At 33.5% G+C, this 18,573-nt stretch overlaps 2 protein-coding genes across 4 annotated transcripts; both read left to right on the top strand.

The window, feature by feature from the left end:
• Positions 1–381: 381 nt before the first annotated feature.
• LOC125418117 (phenylacetaldehyde reductase) lies at positions 382–12,486 on the top strand. 3 transcript variants are annotated; one of them, XM_060814013.1, is made up of 12 exons: positions 382–813; positions 1,563–1,732; positions 1,865–2,056; positions 2,311–2,473; positions 3,168–3,354; positions 3,931–4,018; positions 8,817–8,949; positions 9,748–9,917; positions 10,052–10,243; positions 10,631–10,793; positions 11,457–11,649; positions 12,220–12,486. In XM_060814013.1, the coding sequence occupies exons 1-12, from the start codon at positions 696–698 to the stop codon at positions 12,356–12,358; spliced, it is 1,908 nt and encodes a 635-aa protein (XP_060669996.1). In that variant the 5' UTR covers positions 382–695; the 3' UTR covers positions 12,359–12,486. The 3 variants fall into 3 exon arrangements, with proteins under 3 accessions (XP_060669996.1, XP_060669994.1, XP_060669995.1); XM_060814012.1 differs by lacking the exons at positions 382–813; positions 1,563–1,732; positions 1,865–2,056; ... (1 more) ...; positions 3,168–3,354; positions 3,931–4,018 and adding exons at positions 4,603–5,553; positions 6,016–6,994 and having other exon boundaries at positions 7,925–8,949; XM_060814011.1 differs by lacking the exons at positions 8,817–8,949; positions 9,748–9,917; positions 10,052–10,243; ... (1 more) ...; positions 11,457–11,649; positions 12,220–12,486 and having other exon boundaries at positions 465–813; positions 3,162–3,354; positions 3,931–4,237.
• Positions 12,487–14,591: 2,105 nt separating this feature from the next.
• LOC125418168 (phenylacetaldehyde reductase-like) lies at positions 14,592–17,651 on the top strand. The gene is made up of 6 exons (XM_048474477.2): positions 14,592–14,774; positions 15,506–15,675; positions 15,823–16,014; positions 16,248–16,410; positions 16,710–16,896; positions 17,364–17,651. Exons 1-6 carry the CDS (start codon positions 14,654–14,656, stop codon positions 17,506–17,508), a joined length of 978 nt encoding a protein of 325 aa, XP_048330434.2. The 5' UTR covers positions 14,592–14,653; the 3' UTR covers positions 17,509–17,651.
• Positions 17,652–18,573: the final 922 nt, after the last annotated feature.

Here is an 18,573-nt window from a genome sequence, read left to right as displayed (position 1 = left end):
AAGCAACAACTTCCTATTTACACAAATAAAAGGTTGGTTCATTGGCCAATTAAATCATTCATGAATGTTCTAGAAAATCAAGTTAAACTTAAATATTTATACACATGAATGTTCTAAGAAGTCAAATCAAAGTAAAACACTTACACATACTAATATTCTAGGAAATCAAGTTAAACACTTACACAAAATATCTTCATCAATCTCCATGTCTTACTTGCCACTTAAGTAGTTCTAGAAAAGTATTTATTTATTTTTAATTTCTCTTTATAAATATGCAGCATTAATTGCAACAACATTGACCAAATTTTGGCAAATGGTCCTGAGCTTGTAAGTCAGAAAAAGCCCACGTAACAAATTTAGGATAGGGCTAAAGTGTAACGGCAACGATAGGAACGTTTTTTTGTCAGTTTTTCACGTGCAGATTTCCTACTGAAAAGACTTCAACTCATTGACATGTTTTTACAGATTTTTTATTTAATGATTTTCCAGAACTGATTGGAATTTTTCGTTAAAAAGAAATAACAAGAAGGAAATTTGTTACCAAAAATTTAGTAGGTGGATGTGTAGTACAACTTTTTTTAGTACATGGGTTTGGTAAAAATTCATTTTTCCATTTTTGGCTTTTTTTGCTTTCCTATAATTACAACATCTAGCACCGAGAGAGAGAGAGAGAGAGAGAGAGAGAGAGAAGAATCATGAGTGGAGAGCAAAAGGTGGTGTGTGTAACAGGAGCTTCCGGTTACATAGCTTCGTGGGTAGTGAAGCTCTTACTGGAACGTGGATATACTGTCAAAGCTTCTGTTCGAGAACCAAGTTTGTTTTCCTACTCTTCCATTTTTTTTTTTCTTTTTTTTTTTACAATTGCCTTTTTCAGATTTTACTTCTCAAAAGCCACTTTTTTAAATGGTTCTTTGAGTTCTAAATTATGGGTTTTGATTGCTGATTACTGAATTAGAAAAAAGGTAAATCCCAGAAATATATAATCTGAAGAGTAAGTTGTTGTATGTTTTCTGGTTATTGAATTTCAGCAAATGTTGATCTTGTGGTTTTGCAATTAAATCTTTAATTTGGGTGTCAGAAACAGAGAAGGAAAAAAAAAAAAAAAAGAAAAAAGAAAAAAAACCAAAAACAAGAAACAAACAAACAAACAAATAATGGTTTGTTTACATCTATGGCTTTGAATAAATTTTCAATTTGCCCCATGAATTTTGCATTTGTCACATATGCCCTCTAAACTTTGCAGACATGAAGACTTATGCTCGATACATATGACTATAGGCTATAGTTGCAATGTTTTTAATAGTTTAAAGGACATAGGTGACATAGGTGCAACCCCCTCCTCCAAAAGAAAGGTCTCCTTTTGAAGTTTTCTTAATGGTATTAGAAATTCATCCCAATTTGATGGAACTGAGGCTAGATCTGAGAGAGTTTGTAGGTTTTGGCAGCTGGTTAAAGGGTATTATGTTCTGTATGTTGAAATTCAAAGAAAGCACGTGGAAATAAATTGTTCATGTTTGTTGCATATGGAATTCCAAGTGAACTCCTGAATATATATGTCACAGATGATCCAAAGAAGACAGAACACTTGCTTTCGCTCGATGGAGCTAAGGAAAGACTGCATTTGTTTAAAGCTAATTTATTGGATGAAGGAGCTTTTGATCCTTTAGTTGATGGCTGTGAAGGTGTTTTCCATACAGCATCCCCTATACTCCTTTCAGTCAATGATCCACAGGTCAGCAATATTAGTTCTAAGATCAATTCCATCATGAAATTTGAAAACAAAGACTGCAATGCCTTACATATTTTTTCGGATTTTCGTTCACCTAGTAATAGTAGATTTATGCATTATTTTGTCGATTATCAGGCAGAACTAATTGACCCTGCAGTGAAGGGAACACTAAACGTTCTCAAATCATGTCTGAAAGTCGCTTCTATAAAGAGAGTGGTTGTAACATCTTCCTTTGCTTCAGTTGCCGCAAATGGAAAACCTCTTACTCCTGATGTGGTAGTTGATGAGACATGGTTTTCAGATGTTGCATACTGTGAGCAGCAGAAGGTGCATACTTACATGTTAAAGTGTTTTTATTATAATCTCTTTCACTGGGATATCTTACATAATAAACATATTTTTAGATACCATTTATTAGAAATTTATAGTTAATGATGTTTTTTAGTAAAAATAGGAAAAAATTATAAATCTTTTTTAGTTCTTTTTGCTATAAGCTAGGATATGGTAAGTGAAACGTAAAGTTTCTTTTGCATCTTTTTTCCTATATGTTCACTGTGTTATATACTCTTTTTCTTTTTCAGCTTTGGTATATAGTTTCAAAAACTTTAGCTGAAGAGGCTGCTTGGAAATTTGCAAACGAAAATAGGATTGACTTAGTCACACTACATCCAGGGCTTGTGATTGGTCCTCTCTTGCAGCCAACTATGAACCTCTCTGTAGAGCCCATTCTGAAGCTTATAACTGGTACCATCTTGCAACTAATAATTTTTCTTGCATGAGCGGGGCAGAATTTTATGCCAAGCTAGAACAACTTTTCTTGGTACAGCTGATGCTAATATATATATACTTTCACCTTTCAAGATTGTCTGAAATTTTAGGTGTTGACATTGATGTCAACTCAAATGCCTTAATTTCCGACTAGCTTTATTAGTCCTTAAACAATATCCATAGTTGCACTTTTTTTCATGAACTGTTTTTTTTCTTTTCTTTTTTTTTTTGGCGCTTTGTTCCTTAAACTTCAATTTTTGGTGCACTTTGGTCTTTCAACTATTTTTGTTTACTTTTTTAGCAATTTTGAGTTGTTTAATGTATTTAATGCAACTTGTAGATATCTTGTGAGATTGTCTAATATTGTAATGTGATTGGTTTTTCTTGTCCTAGTAAGTGTATTGTATGCTAAAAATAGTATCGAAAGCCAAAGTGCACCATAAAAAGTTTAAGAACTAAAATGCTTAACAAAAACTAAAATAAAAAAAGAAAAGAGTTTAAGAACCAAAGTGCCGTTATGAGCATTGCCAATTAATAACCCAAAAATAATAATAATAATAACAACAACAACAAGCAGGTTTCTTCCCAAAACTATTGAGTATAGAACCTAATTTTCCATTTTTGCTGGTTTTTTCTTTTCCGTTTTATTTTTTTGGTCTTTTAGGTGAAGGACGTCAAACATTCCCCAATACAGTTTATGGATTTGTTGATGTTAGAGATGTTGCTTATTCACATGTTCAAGCATTTGAAGTTCCTTCTGCCAATGGAAGATATTGTTTAGTTGAACGTGTTGCACATCTTATTGAGGCTTCGAAGATTTTAAAAGAACTCTACCCTTCCTTGAATCTTCCCGAAAAGTAAGTTTACATTTGCAAATATTATAAAGCATGCTTCTCTGCTGCATTTTTCAAAGGCAATAAGGCTTGATTTATACTGCTTATTAGTTCATGTCAGGTCATGTTAAGCATTGGGGTTCCTTTTTACATATGGGAGCCATTAAACTTTTACCTTATATGTTAAATGCCTCTAAGATGATGTTTGTCTATTTCGTTGTGCATATGTTTAACTTTTCTATGCTAAGGCTCCAACTATACTATTATACTGTCAAACTGTGTTTACCCTGCTTTGTATTCGGAACTTGAATTACTTTCCATGTATCAAATGGATAAATTGCATTAGAATAGAGAAAATGGTAACAAAAATACACACAAAGAAACACAGTTTCAATGCTTTCCCTGATATATCGGGTTTTACAATCACCAAGCCATCTAGATGGCTTCCAACTGTTTCATGCTTCATCATAAAGTTTATTAGATTTCATTCCTCTCATGTTAGATGAAAATAGTCTATTTATTTTGGTGCTAACAATGAAATTTGCTGATATGTGATCTGAAGCAAGAAAAAAAAAAAGTTATATTTCTCATTACTTTCAGATGTGAAGATGATAAACCCCTATCGCCAATCTACCAAGTATCCAAAGAGAAAGCAAAAAGTTTGGGTGTGAATTTCATTCCTTTGGAAGTGAGTCTTAAGGACACTGTTGAAAGCTTAAAGGAGAAGGGTTTTGTTAATGTTTAGATTGATGTCATTGAACAAGATATGTTGGAAAACAATAAAAATCAGAACACTCTTTTTTCTTTTGGTTTGCTGCACTCAATGAATACAAAAATTATTGTAAATCAACTTATTAAAATATTATTGCGCATATTCACTAGCCTCTTCAGTGGAACCTTTTGATGATTTTTGAGTGTGGTTTCTCTTTCTTTAAGATCATAAGTAATTTAAAGCTTTCTTTGACATAGTTTTTGCTTTTATTTCTGCTTCTAATGATTTGTAAAGAAGCCATTTTTTATTGGCTTTCGTTAAAAGTTCTCCTGGAAATCTAAAGCACTTCTAGTAAACTACTCAAAAATTCCCAGAAACAACTTTTAAGATTTAAAAGCTACCGTTGGCTTCTTAGGAGCAATGCCAATAAGAGCTTTAGTATGCAAGTTTATACCATAGTATTATTATTGGATATCTTTTTAGGGTTTATTTTTGGATTATAATTAACAAACAGCAGCGTCGAATACAAAGGTCATTAGATTTTAACAAAGAGCAGGGTCGAATACAAAGGTCATTAGATTTTAACAAACAGCAGTGTCGAATACAAAGGTCATTAGATTTTCTTCCCCATTCATTAGAAGTTTTGAATATCTTCCAAAACCAAAAATAAAATTATAAAGAAATTAAAAAGAGTGGAAAAGAAGAAGATAGATATTTGTCTAATTTCCATATATCTTGGAGGTACCAAGTTTGAATTCATATCAAGTAAAATTTTCCTCCGCCAGTGTTGAATTGTCATTTTCAATCTGATTGTCGTTGAACCGCCTTCCTGCCTTTTTTATGAAATTCCAAGTACATCAATATTTGAAATTACATTCCCCATTCGAATATGCAAGCTTTTCTTGCTCTTTTCAGCATTTAAAGTGACCAAACTTTGACAAATGGTCCTCAGCTTGGGAGTGAATGAATAATGGTCCATGTAGCAAGTTGTCAAGAAAAGACTAGTGTATATGGTCAAATAGGAACGTTTTATGTTATCCCATTTTGTCACATGGAGTTTTCCTACTGAAAAAAACTTCAATTCATTGATAATGTTTTTTCAAGTATTGCAACACGGATGGGAATTTCGATTTAATAAGAACATTTAACAAAAATAAAAATAAAAGTTTAAATTTGTACTAATAATTAATTGGTAGAAGAACCGTGGGACAACTCTATTTTTTAGTACATCGTATATTCTAAAAATTTATAATCAATTACATAATCATTACTTTTCTTTTCCATTATAACAACATCTGGAGAAGATATTTTGGACACACTTCGATAAAAGGGTCAAGAGCAGATCAAAGCGCAGAGAGAGAGAGAGAGAGAGAGAGAGAGAGAGAGAGAGAGAGAGAGACAGTGCAAAAGTTGGTGTGTGCAGCAGGAGCTTCAGGTTGCATAAGCTTCATGGGTGGTGAAGCTCTTATAACAACGTGGATACACTGTCAAATCTCCTGTTCAAGAACTAAGTTGGATTTCTACTCTTCCCCTTCCTCTTTTAATTGCCTTGTTCAGATTTATATTAAATGGTTTTGTATATGGCTTTTAATGTTTTGATTTTTGTTTACTGAAAGAAAAAAAGATAAAATCTAGGTTATAGAAACTGGAGAGCCAGATTTTGCATGTATGTGTTCTGGTTGTTGAATTTCACGAAATGTTGGTCTTGTGATTTTGTAGTTAAATCCTTGTTCTGGGTTTATCTCCTTTTGAAGGTTTTCTTAATGCCATTAGAAATTCGTCCCAATTTGATGGTTTGATGGAAGTGAGGCTTGAATTGAGTTAGGTTTTTGCTTTTGATAGTTTGTCAAAATGATATAATGTTCAGTACGTTGAAACAGTAAGAAAGCACATGGAAATAAAGTGTTGTGGTTTATTTGCATATATAATCTGAGTGAAACTTCTAATTCTGTATATGAATGTCACGCTCACAGATGATCCACACAACACAGAACACTTGCTTTTGCTGTTTGGAGCTTAGGAAATACTACATTTGTTTAAAGCTGATTTATTGGACGAATGAGCTTTTGGTGCTTTAATTGATGGCTATGAAGGCATCTTCCACATGGCATCCTCTGTAGTCCATTCAGTCAATGATACAGGTTAATAATATTAGCTCTACTATCAATTCCATTTCTGCAAATAATGTAGCAGACTTCCTACTGTAGACCATTGGCTGCTGGAACCTAATTTTCCATTTCTGCTATGTTCTTGTTCTTTTGGGTGCAAGAGCTCAAACATTCCCCAATTTCGTTTATATATTTGTTGAAGTTTGAGATGTTACATATGCATATATTCAAGCATACGAAGCTCCTTCTGCCATGGAAGATATTGTTTAGTTGGAAGTGCTGCACGCTTTATTGAGGTTGTGAAGATTTTGAAAGAATTTTACCTTTCCTTGAACCTTCCTGAAAAAGAAGTTTTCATTTGCGAGTATTAAAAGCATGCTTATGCGGCATTTTGCAAAAGCATTTTTAAAAAGTAGCTCTATCTTATCCTTTTTCCTTTCCTTTCTCCACTGAGAGTATCCCACAATATCTTTCAATAAATATCTTTAGTGGTATCAGAGCCTAGTTAGTTCATAAACTGGGCGTAGTTATTTTCACTCACCATGGCCAAGAACACCTTCCGTACAATTCTAGATCCAGTCTTTAGCGGTGAAAACTACGATTTTTTGTCTATAAAAATGACCAGTTATTTTAGATCCCAAAAATTATTACGGGGTATTGTCAGTAAGGACTACACTATTCCTGCTGATATTACCATTCTTAATGAGAATCAACAAAAAGATTCCCAAGCTTTGTTTGTTTTGCAACAAGCGGTGGCGGATGAAATCTTCCAAGGATTATGGGAGCTACAATAGCAAAGGAGGCATGGGATAAGCTATAGGAGAAGTTTCAAGGCAAGGTTAAGGTACGTGCCCTAAAACTACAGACTCTGAAAAGAGATTTGAAAATTTAAAAATGAAAGATAATGAGACCGCTAAAGATTACTACTCAAGAATAAAAGAACTAGTTAATCAAATGAGAGCCTATGGGGAGAATATTTTTGAAAAGAAAATAGTAGAAAAATTTTTAATTAGTTGCACAGAAAAATATGATGCAATTATTACTGCTATAGAAGAATCAAATGATAATGAAAATTTAACAGCAAGAGAATTAATGGGCTCTCTAGAAGCATATGAGAAAAGACTAAGTAGGCGAAATGAAAATTCTTTGGAAAACGCCTTTCAATCTAAAATAAAAAGGAGGTCTCAAAATATTAAAGATGGATGGAGAAAACCACAAGAAAATTCTAGAAATAGCACATATCCTACTTGTGATATTTGCCAAAAAAAAAGTCATTTGGAAAAAGACGGTTGGTTTAAAGGAAAACGACAGTGCAAAGTCTGTAGAAAATTTGGGCACGTAGAAAAAGATTGCCGCTTTAAATTCCATCAGTTGTGTTTTTGTCGATGTTGAGGCTCCAGGTATACTGGTCTACTGTCTAACCGTGTGGCCTCTGGTGTTTATTCAGAACTTTGCATAACTTTCCATGTATAAAAGGGATAAAATAGCATTAAAAGATTGAAAGATAATGAGACACAAAAATACACACAGAAACTCAGTTTCAATTCTTTCATGCTTTATCAGGTTTTTCAATCACCAAGCAATCAAGATGGTTTCCAATTGTTTGTTGCCAAATGATTTCATCATGATTTATATTTGATTTCTTTCCTCTCATATGAGATCAAAATTGCCTATCTATTTTAGCACTTCCAACAAAATATGCTGATATGTGATAAACTCTGAAGTACCCCAAAAAAAAAAAAAAAAAAAAAAATTCATTTTTCATTACTTTCAGGTGTCAAGATGACAAGCCCTTCATACCAATCTACAGAAGTATCCAGGGAGAAAGCAAAAAGTTTGGGTATGAGTTTCGTTCCTAGGGAAGTGAGTCTTAAGGACACCGTTGAAAGCCTAAAGGCGAATGGTTTTGTTAGTGTTATATATTATTGTATTTGAACAAGATATGATGGAAAGCAACAACAAACAGAACATATCTTGTTTTGTTACCCCAATTTTCCATAATTTGTTAACACTTAGGTAATTTGAACCTGTTCCCTGTCATCCTTGTTGCTCTCAAATTATTTCATTTGCGTCCAATATTGTTTATCATTTTGCTGCTTTTGAATTTGTCAGTAACAGTGGGAGACCCTCATCATCTACAAGTTTTCATCCCTATGGAACATGAACTTGAGATTCTATAGCATACTTTGTAAGGGAGATGTTCAATGAAGCTGGATATAAAATTACTCTTGCTCTTTTTGACATTTACACTGACCAAACTTTGGCAAATGGTCCTGACCTTGGAAGTGACAGATAGTCCACGTAACAAATTTAGAAAGGACTATGTGTAACAGAAAAGATAGGAACGTTTTTTGCCATTTTGTCACGTGGAGATTGCCTACTGATAAGACTTCAATTCATTGATATGTTTTTAAAGATTTTTTATTCAATGATACCCCAATACTGATTGGTATTTTTCTCTAAAAAGAAATAACAAAAAGGAAATGAAAAAGGAAAATTCGTACCAAAAATTTAGTAGGTGATCTGTAGTACAACTTTTCTTAGTACATTGGGTTGGTAGGTCATTTTTCCCATTTCTGGCTTTCATTGCTTTCCTATAATTACAACACCTAGCACAGAGAGAGAAAGAGAGAGAGAGAGAGAGAGAGAGAGAGAGAGAGAGAGAGAGAGAGATAATCATGAGTGAAGGAGAGCAAAAGGTGGTGTGTGTAACAGGAGCTTCTGGTTACATAGCTTCGTGGGTGGTGAAGCTCTTATTGGAGCGTGGATACACTGTCAAAGCTTCTGTTCGAGACCCAAGTCTGTTTCCCCACTCTTCCTTTTTTTATTTGTTTGTAAACTGCCTTATTCAGATTTTTTTTCTCAAAGGCCACTTATGTAAATGGTACACTGAGTTCCAAATTATGGGTTTTGATTGTTGTTTACTGAGATATATAAAGGTAAATCCCTGAATATGGAATCTGAAGAGCAAGCTGTTGTATGAATGTGATCTGGTTATTGAATTTCTGGAAATGTTAGTCTTGTGGTTTTGTAGTTAAATCTTTAATTTTGGTGTTAGAAACAGAGAAAACCCAAAAACCATACAGACAAACAAGGGTTATTTACATCTACACCTCTGATCCTTGTATCAATTTTCAATTTGACCCAAGAACTTTGCATCTGTCACACCCCTAAACTTTGCAGAAATTCACACTTATGCCCCCATACATATGACTATTGGCTATAGTTGCATAGTTTTTAAAAGTTTGGGGGACATGAGTGACAATTATAGAGTTCAGGGCAAATTGCATATCGGTACAAAGTTTTGGTGACATAGGTGCAACCCCCCCCCCCCCCAAAACCAAAAAAAAAAAAAAAAAAAGAGAAAAAAGAAAAAAGAGGGTCTCTTTTTGAAGGTTTTCTTAGTGCTATTAGAAATTCATCCCAATTTGATGGAATTGAGGCTAGAATTGAATGATGTTGTAGGTTTGGTAGCTTGTCAAAGGGTATAATGTTCTGTATATTGAAATACAAAGAAAGCACCAGGATATAAATTGTTCATGTTTGTTGCATATGAAATCTCAATTGAACTCCTACTTCTTAATACGTATGTCACAGATGATCCAACGAAGACAGAACACTTGCTTTCACTCGATGGAGCTAAGGAAAGACTACATTTGTTTAAAGCTGATTTATTGGTTGAGGGGGCTTTTGATGCTTTAGTTGATGGCTGTAAAGGCGTTTTCCATATAGCATCCCCTGTACTCCTTTCAGTCAATGATCCACAGGTTAATAATATTTCTCTACCATCAATTCCATCATGAAATTTTGAAAACAAAGGCTGCAGTTCCTTTACATCATTTTCTCGGATTTTGGTTCACCCAATAATAGTAGATTTATGCATTATTTTGTTGATTTCCAGGCAGAACTAATTGACCCTGCAGTGAAGGGAACACTAAACGTTCTCAAATCATGTGTAAAAGTCCCTTCTATAAAGAGAGTGGTTTTGACATCTTCCTTGGCTTCAGTTGCCGTCAATGGAAGACCTCTGAGCCCTGATGTGGTAGTTGATGAGACATGGTTTTCAGACGTTGTATATTGTGAGCAGCAGAAGGTGCATACTTACATGTTTAAGTCTAATTTATTTTTATTTTGTTTTAATCTCTTTCCAAGTTTCTTGTTAATTTATTTCATTGTGATATTTTACATAAACCTTTTTTTTTTTTTATATATATATACCATTTATCAGAAAGTTATAGTCAATGATAATTTTAGTGAAAATAGGATAGAAGATAAATCTTGTATCATTGTATTTAGATCTCCTTTTTAGTTCTTTTATCTCTTAGCTAGGATATGGTAAGTGAAAAGTAAAGTGACTTATGCATCAGTTTTCCTATATGTTCACTGTTTTAAACTAGGATATGGTAAGTGAAAAGTAAAGTGACTTATGCATCAGTTTTCCTATATGTTCACTGTTTTAAATATAACTTTTCTTTTTCAGCTTTGGTATATGGTTTCAAAAACTTTAGCTGAAGAAGCTGCTTGGAAATTTGCAAAGGAAAATAGGATTGACTTAGTCACACTGCATCCAGGGCCTGTGATTGGTCCTCTCTTGCAGCCAACTATTAATTTCTCTGTAGAGGCTTTGCTAAAGGATATAACCGGTACCATCTTGCAACCGATCCCTTTTATTCCATGATTGATGCAGCATTTGATGTGAAACTAGATCCACTTTTCTTGATACAGCTGATATATATAGATACTCTATCCTTTCAAGAGTGCCTGAAGCTTAAGACGTTGGCATTGATGTCAACTATGTAACTTGATCTCCCACCACTTAATAAATGTATGATTAAAACAAAAAAAGTTATTAGCTATATTAGACCTTGGACTATATTCATAGTTGCACTTTTTTCCCCAAACTACATATACATATATATATATATTTGGCACTTTGGTCCTTAAACGTTAATCTTTGGTGCACTTTGATCTTTCAGCTATTTTTGTCTACTTATTAGCACTTTTGAGATGTTTAATGTACTTGATGCAAAATGTAGGAATCTAGTGAGGTTGTTGTCATTGTTTTCCTTGTTCTGGTAAGTGTGTTGTAAGACTAAAAGTAGTTTTAAGGACCAAAGTGCACCATCAAAGGCTTAAGGACTAAAATGCCAATATGAAAAAAATAAATAAATTGAGAACCAAAGTGCAACTATGAGCATAGCCAATTAATAACCCAAAAAATACAATAATGGTAATAACTGGAGGGCTTCCTACTCAAAACGATTGACTATGGATCCTAATTTTCCATTTCTGGTGCTTTTAAAAAGGTACGGGAGCTCAAACATTCCCCAATGCAGTTTACGGATTTGTTGATGTTAGAGATGTTGCTTATTCCCATGTTCAAGCATTTGAAGTTCCTTCTGCCAGTGGAAGATATTGTTTAGTTGAACGTGTTGCACACCTTATTGAGGCTTTCAAGATTTTAAAAGAACTCTACCCTTCCTTGAAAGTTCCTGAAAAGTAAGTGTACATTCGTAAATATTATAAAGCATGCTTCTCTGCTGCATTTTTCAAAAGCAATCAGGCTTGATCTATATTGCTCATTAGCTCATGTCAAGTCATGTTAAGCATTGGGGTTCCTTTTTAAATTCTAAACTTTTACTTTACATGGTAATGCCTCTAAGATGATGTATGTCTATTTGGTTGTGCTTACGTTTAGCTTTTCTATGCTAAGGCTCCAAGTATACTAATCTACTGTCAGACCATGTTTCCCCTGATTTGTATTCAGAACTTGCATTACTTTCAATTTTTTAAATGGATAAATAGCATTAGAGTAGATTAAGATAATGGAACACAAAAATACACAAGAAACACAGTTTTAATGCTTTCCCTGATTTATCAGGTTTTCAATTACCAAGCAGTCTATATGGTTTCCAACTGTTTCATGCTTCATCATAATGTTTATTAGATTTCATGCCTCTCATATTAGATCAAAATAGTCTATATTTATTTTGATGCTTACAATGAAATTTGCTGATATGTGATAAACCCTGAAGCACAAAAAAAAATTATGTTTTTTATTACTTCCAGGTGTGAAGATGACAACCCCCTGTTGCCAATCTATCAAGTATCCAAGGTGAAAGCAAAAAGTTTGGGTGTGAATTTCATTCCTTTTGAAATGAGTCTTAAGGACACTGTTGAAAGCCTAAAGGAGAAGGGTTTTTTTTAATGTGTTTAGATTGATGTCTTTGATCAAGATATGTTCGAAAACAATAACACACAGACCATATCTTGTTTTGATACCCCAGTTTTCTGTAATTTGTTAACGGTTAGGTAATTTCAACAGGTTCCTTAGCATCCTTGTTGATCTGAAGTTATTTCATTGGGTCCAATATTCTTTATCATTTAGCAGCTTTTAAGTTACTAACAGTGGGAGGTCTTATTATCTAAAAGTTGTGTGCAAATCACTGCGGGAAATAACAACTTCGTAGATGTTTTTATCCATGTGGAACTTGATTTTAGCCCCATGAATGCCAGTGGAAACTAAGAAGCTAACTTTTAAGGAAAAATCCAAATGCATCAAGTACTTGAAATTCTGCTTACTTAAAATATGAGGGATCATTGTACATGCTTAATATCAAATCACTTTATCTCTAAAGCTACAAAAGAGCAGATCCAACAATGTATACCAAGCTTGTTTGTTTGGAGTATATTTCTAACAATAATATAACCAATGATTTGGCTTTGCCAACAGCACTTCTATCAACCTTGGAAATCCTTTGGCTTCGAGACTTGCCTTATTGGTGGAAAGTTCATGTAGTAGTAGTACTGGATGGTCAAGAAGGTGATAGTTGTTGTTTAGCATCATTTTCTTGTCTTGCTGAATTAACCATTGAGGACTACCCCAGATTGACTTCCAAGTGGCTTTATCCATATCTGAAAGATCTTGGGTTGGAAAAAACTTACTTGATCCTGTCAACATCTCACCTCTCTTCAACATCTATGGATTAAGAATTGACAAGATATTGTTGACTTGAATGGGATCAATATATGCGGGAAGGTCTTAAAAGCCTTCATTGTCTCTATTTTTGAGAGCTTCAATAATTGGAAACTCTACCAGTTGGGCTTCAACACATTACCACTCTACAAGATCTTATTTTTTGTGACTATAAGAATTTGATGGCTATTCCAGAATGGTTCAGCAACCTCAAATCACTCAAACAAGTTGAAATTTCCGAACATGAAAAATTGACATTCCTACCTTAAGAAATCTATCAGCTCACCACTCTGCAATTGCTTACTATTTCTTAGAGGTCAATCTTATCTCGAAGATGTCGAAGGGGAACAGGGGAGGATTGGCATAAGGTTGCTTACTTTCAGAAGTTGATTTTGGATTCAACAGATTCTACCATTCATCATTCTCAACCATCTACTTCTGGTGATGCATTATAACTCCATGCATGCATATGCAATGTCTTCCTTCTTTTTTTTTTTTTTTTTTTTTTCTCCCGGTATAGAACCTGGTTGGAAAAGATATTTAAGAGTTTTGGATGATCAGCAGCTGCATTTGTGCAACAATAAATTCTCTAATAATGATAATAAATCGGTAAGTACTAGTACTACCGCTGATCATCAACAGTCAACATAATCCACCTAATATAACCCAATAGAATAGAATTTTATACATATACAATCAAACTTAATGCTTTCTCTACAAGAAACTTTATGGTAATTCTCAAATATGGTTTCTCTTTCTTTAATATCATATATAGTTGAGTGTGTGAGTTTATACTGTGGCATATAATAGACAGTATTATTGGATATCTCCTTTATGTTTAGATGTTAGTCTAATTTCCATGTATTTTGGACGTACCAAGCTTGAATTTTACTCTGATTTAGTTTCCTCTGATTCAATGGTGACAAGAAAAAATTTCCTCCACCATTATTCAATTATTATTTTCAATCTGATTGTTGTTGAACTTCATACTTGTCAGTTTTAGGACAATCCAAAATACATCAAATCTTTCTATAGCATATTTTATAAAGGTGATGTTTTATAAATCTGGCTTTGAAAGTACTTTCACATTGGAATATGCTTTTCTTGCTCTTTTAGCATTTATATTGACCAAACTTTGACAAATGGTCCTGAGCTTGGGAGCCAATAATTGTCTAAACGGTCATATGTTTTGTCTCATTTTTTGTCACGTGGTGTTTTCCCGCTGAAAAAACCTTCAATTCAATTATAATGTTTTTATTACAAGCTTTGGTTCAGTGTGCAACACGGATGGAAATTTTCCTTTAAAAAGGATAAATAAAAAAAGAAAAAAGTTAAAATTTGTGCTAATAATTAATTTAGTAGCTGGAACTGTGGGACCACTTTTTTTTTTTTTTTATAAAATACATCGTTTACTCTAAGAATTTATAATTAGTTATAAAATTATTACTTTTCTTTCGCATTCTATCAACATCTAGAGAATATATTTTGGACACACATTGATAAAAGGTCCGGAGCAGAGAGAGAATCATGAGTGAAGGTGAGCAAAAGGTGGTGTGTGTAACAGGAGCTTCCGGTTACATAGCTTCGTGGGTGGTGAAGCTCTTGTTGCAACGTGGATACACTGTCAAAGCTTCTGTTCGAAACCGAAGTTGGTTTTCTTTACTCCCTTTTATTTTTTTTCTTTTTTTTCTTTTTTTGTCTTTTAATTGCCTTGCTCATTTATATTAAATAGTTCTGTTTATGGTTTTCAATTCCGAATTCTGGGTTTTGATTGTTGTTTACTGAAAGGGAGGAAAAAAAAAAAAAAAAAAAGGTGAAATCCCAGAATATAGAATCAGAAGAGCTAGCTTTTTTTTTTATGTATGTCTTCTAGTTGTTGAATTTGACGGAATGTTGGTCTCATGATTTTGTAGTTAAATCCTTGTTTTGGGTTTGTCTCCTTTTGAAGGTTTTATTAATACTGTTAGAAATTTATCCCAATTTGATGTTTTGATGGAAGTGAAGCTTGAATTGAGGTTGTAAGTTTTGATAGCTTGTCGAAAGGGTATAATGTTCTGTATGTTTTTGTATGTATGTGTTCCAGTTGTTGAATCTCACGGAATGTTGGTCTTGTGATTTTGTAGTTAAATCCTTGTTTTAGGGTTGTCTCCTTTTGAATGTTTTCTTAATACTATTAGAAATTTATCCCAATTTGATGGTTTGATGGAAGTGAAGCTTGAATTATAGTGAGGTTGCAGGTTTTGATAGCTTGTCGAGAGGGTATAATGTTCTGTATGTTGAAACAGAGAGAAAGCACATGAAAAAAAAATTGTTCATGTTTATTTGCATATGGAATCTGAGTGGAACTTCTAATTCTGTATATGCATGTGACGCTCATAGATGATCCAAAGAAGAAAAAACACTTGCTTTCGCTTGATGGAGCTAAGGAAAGACTACATTTGTTTGAAGCTAATTTATTGGACGAAGGATCTTTTGATGCTTTAGTTGATGGCTGTGAAGGCATTTTCCATATGGCATCCCCTGTATTCTTTTCGGTCAATGATCCACAGGTTAATAATATTAGCTCTACTATCAATTCCATCATGAAATTTGAAAACATAGACTGCAGGGCCTTAGCATTATTTATTTATTTATTATTTTTGGGTATTCGTTTGCCCAGCACTTGTAAATTTATGCATTATCTGGTTGATTTTCAGGCAGAACTGATTGACCCTGCAGTGAAGGGAACACTAAATGTTCTCAAATCATGTGCAAAAGTCCCATCTGTAAAGAGAGTGGTTGTAACATCTTCCATGGCTTCAGTTTTATTCAATGGAAAGCCCTTGAATCCTGATGTGGTGGTTGATGAGACATGGTTTTCAGATCTTGAGTTTTGTGTGAAGCAGAGGGTGCGTACTTATGTTCATGAGTTTTTTTATAATCTGTATCCAAATTTCTTGTTAATTTACTTTAATGGAATATCTTATATAAACTTCTTTGTAGACAACAGTTATGAGAAATTTATAGCATTTGTATTATATTTCAGTGATTATTTTATAAAAACATGATAGAATATAAATCTTGTATCATTGTATTGTTTTCCTCTATTATCACTGTGTTATATATTCTTTTTGCTTTTCAGCTTTGGTATATGGTTTCAAAAACTTTAGCTGAAGAGGCTGCTTGGAAATTTGCAAAGGAAAATAGGATTGACTTAGTCACACTAAATCCAGGGCTTGTGATTGGTCCTCTCTTGCAGCCAACTATTAACTTCTCTGTTGAGCCTATTCTGAAGCTTATAACTGGTACCATCTTGCAACTAATCCTTTTTCTTGCATGAGCGAGTCAGAATTTTATGCAAAGCTAGAACCAGTTTTCTTGGTACAGCTAATGTACATGGATACGTTGACCTTTCAAGAGTGCCTGAAGCTTTAGATGTTGACATCAATGTCAACTCATGTGCCTTGATTTCCTGCTACTTCATAAAATTATAAATATATAATGAAAAAAATAACTACCAGACTTCTTATTCAATACTATCAACTACTAGAACCTAATTTTCCATTTCTGCTCTTTTTTTTTTTTTTCATTTTTTTGGGTGCAGGAGCTCAAACCTTCCCCAATGTAGTTCATAGATTTGTTGATGTAAGAGATGTTGCTTATGCACATATTCAAGCATTTGAAGTTCCTTCTGCCAATGGAAGATATTGTTTGGTTGGACGTGTTGCACACTTTATTGAGGCCGTGAAGATTTTAAAAGAACTCTACCCTTCCTTGAACCTTCCTGAGAAGTAAGTTTACATTTGCAAGTATTATAAAGGCATGCTTCTATGCTGCATTTTGCAAAAGTAATCAAGCTTGATCTATATTCCTTATTAGTTCATGTCAAGTCATGTTAAGCATTGGGGGTTCCCTTTTTACATTATAGTAGCTTCTAAACATTTAGTTTGCATGGTAACTGTCTCTAACATGGTTGATTGTGCATGTTTTTAAATTTTCTATGCCATGGCTTCAAGCACACACAAAAACCACAGTTTCAATGCTTTCCATGCTATATCATGTTCTTCGATCACCAAACAGTCTATATGGTTTTCAACTGTTTGTTGCTCAAATGATTTCATGCTTCATCACAATGAATATTAGATTTCTAACCTCTAATATGAGATCAAAGTGTCAATTTTTTTGTTCATATAATGAAATTTGCTGATATGTAATAGACTATTAAGGACCAAAAATTCTGTTTTTCCATTATATTCAGGTGTGAAGACGACAAGCCCCTCTTGCCAATCTACCAAGTGTCCAAGGAGAAAGCAAAAAGTTTGGGTGTGAATTTCATTCCTCTGGAAGTGAGTCTTAAGGACACTGTTGAGAGCTTAAAGGAGAAGGGTTTCGTTAATGTTTAGATTGGTGTCTTTGAGCAAGATATGATGGATAACAACACCAAAACAGAACATATCTTGTTTATCATCTCATGCTTTTGTAATTACTTAACAATATGAAATAATGATTACTATATAAATAAATTAAGCATCAAATCTCCTACATATCATACAAACAATATTTTTGTTTGCAAGGCAATGCTAGGCTTATGTGCTACTTATGAATGTTACTTTTAGAAACGTGTTTCATAAGGATGTAGGTCATAATGATATATCTGACTTTTTTATTTTTATTTTTATTTTTTTGCTAATCAATAATCATCCATCCTTTTTCCTCTCGTATATGCATGCATTATTATGGACATTTGCAGATGGGACCGTTTTGTCCCATTTTTGTCACGTGGAGTTTTCCCTACTGAAATAAATAAATAAATAAATAAAATACAATTCATTGATAATGTTTTCTATAAGTTTTGATTCAATGAGTGCAACAAGAATGGGAATTCAATGAGTGCAACAAGGATGGGAATTTTTCTTTAAAAAGAAAAAAATAATATATATATATATATATAAAATTAAAAATTAAAAAAAAATAAAGAGTTAAAATTTGTACTAATAATTTAGAAAGTGGACTGTGAAGCAATTTTATATTATTTTATTTTTTTGAGGACGTGGTTTAGTCAATGGCCATGTGCGTCGTACGTAGTACTTTTCAATATTCTAAAAATTTATCGTCAACATAACATAAACTGCATAATCGTTAACTTTTTCTTTCCCATTACAACAACATCTAGCGAAGATATTTGGGACACATTTTGATAAAAGGGTCCAGTACAGATTAGAGCAAAGAGAGAGAATCATGAGAGGAGAGCAAAAGGTGGTGTGTGTAACAGGAGCTTCCGGTTACATAGCTTCATGGGTGGTGAAGCTCTTACTGGAACGTGAATACACTGTCAAAGCTTCTGTTCGAGACCCAAGTTGGTGTTCTTTACTCTTTCTCTCTTGGTTTGTTCAGATTTATATTAAAATAGTTTTCTAAATGGTTTTCAATTCCAAATTCTGGGTTATGATTATTGTTTACTGTTAGGG

This window comes from Ziziphus jujuba, chromosome 2, assembly GCF_031755915.1.
Source record: "Ziziphus jujuba cultivar Dongzao chromosome 2, ASM3175591v1".
Classification (NCBI taxonomy): Eukaryota; Viridiplantae; Streptophyta; class Magnoliopsida; order Rosales; family Rhamnaceae; genus Ziziphus; species Ziziphus jujuba.
The sequence above is the reverse complement of the archived record's forward strand: the minus strand, read 5'-3'. Positions and strand labels throughout refer to the sequence as shown.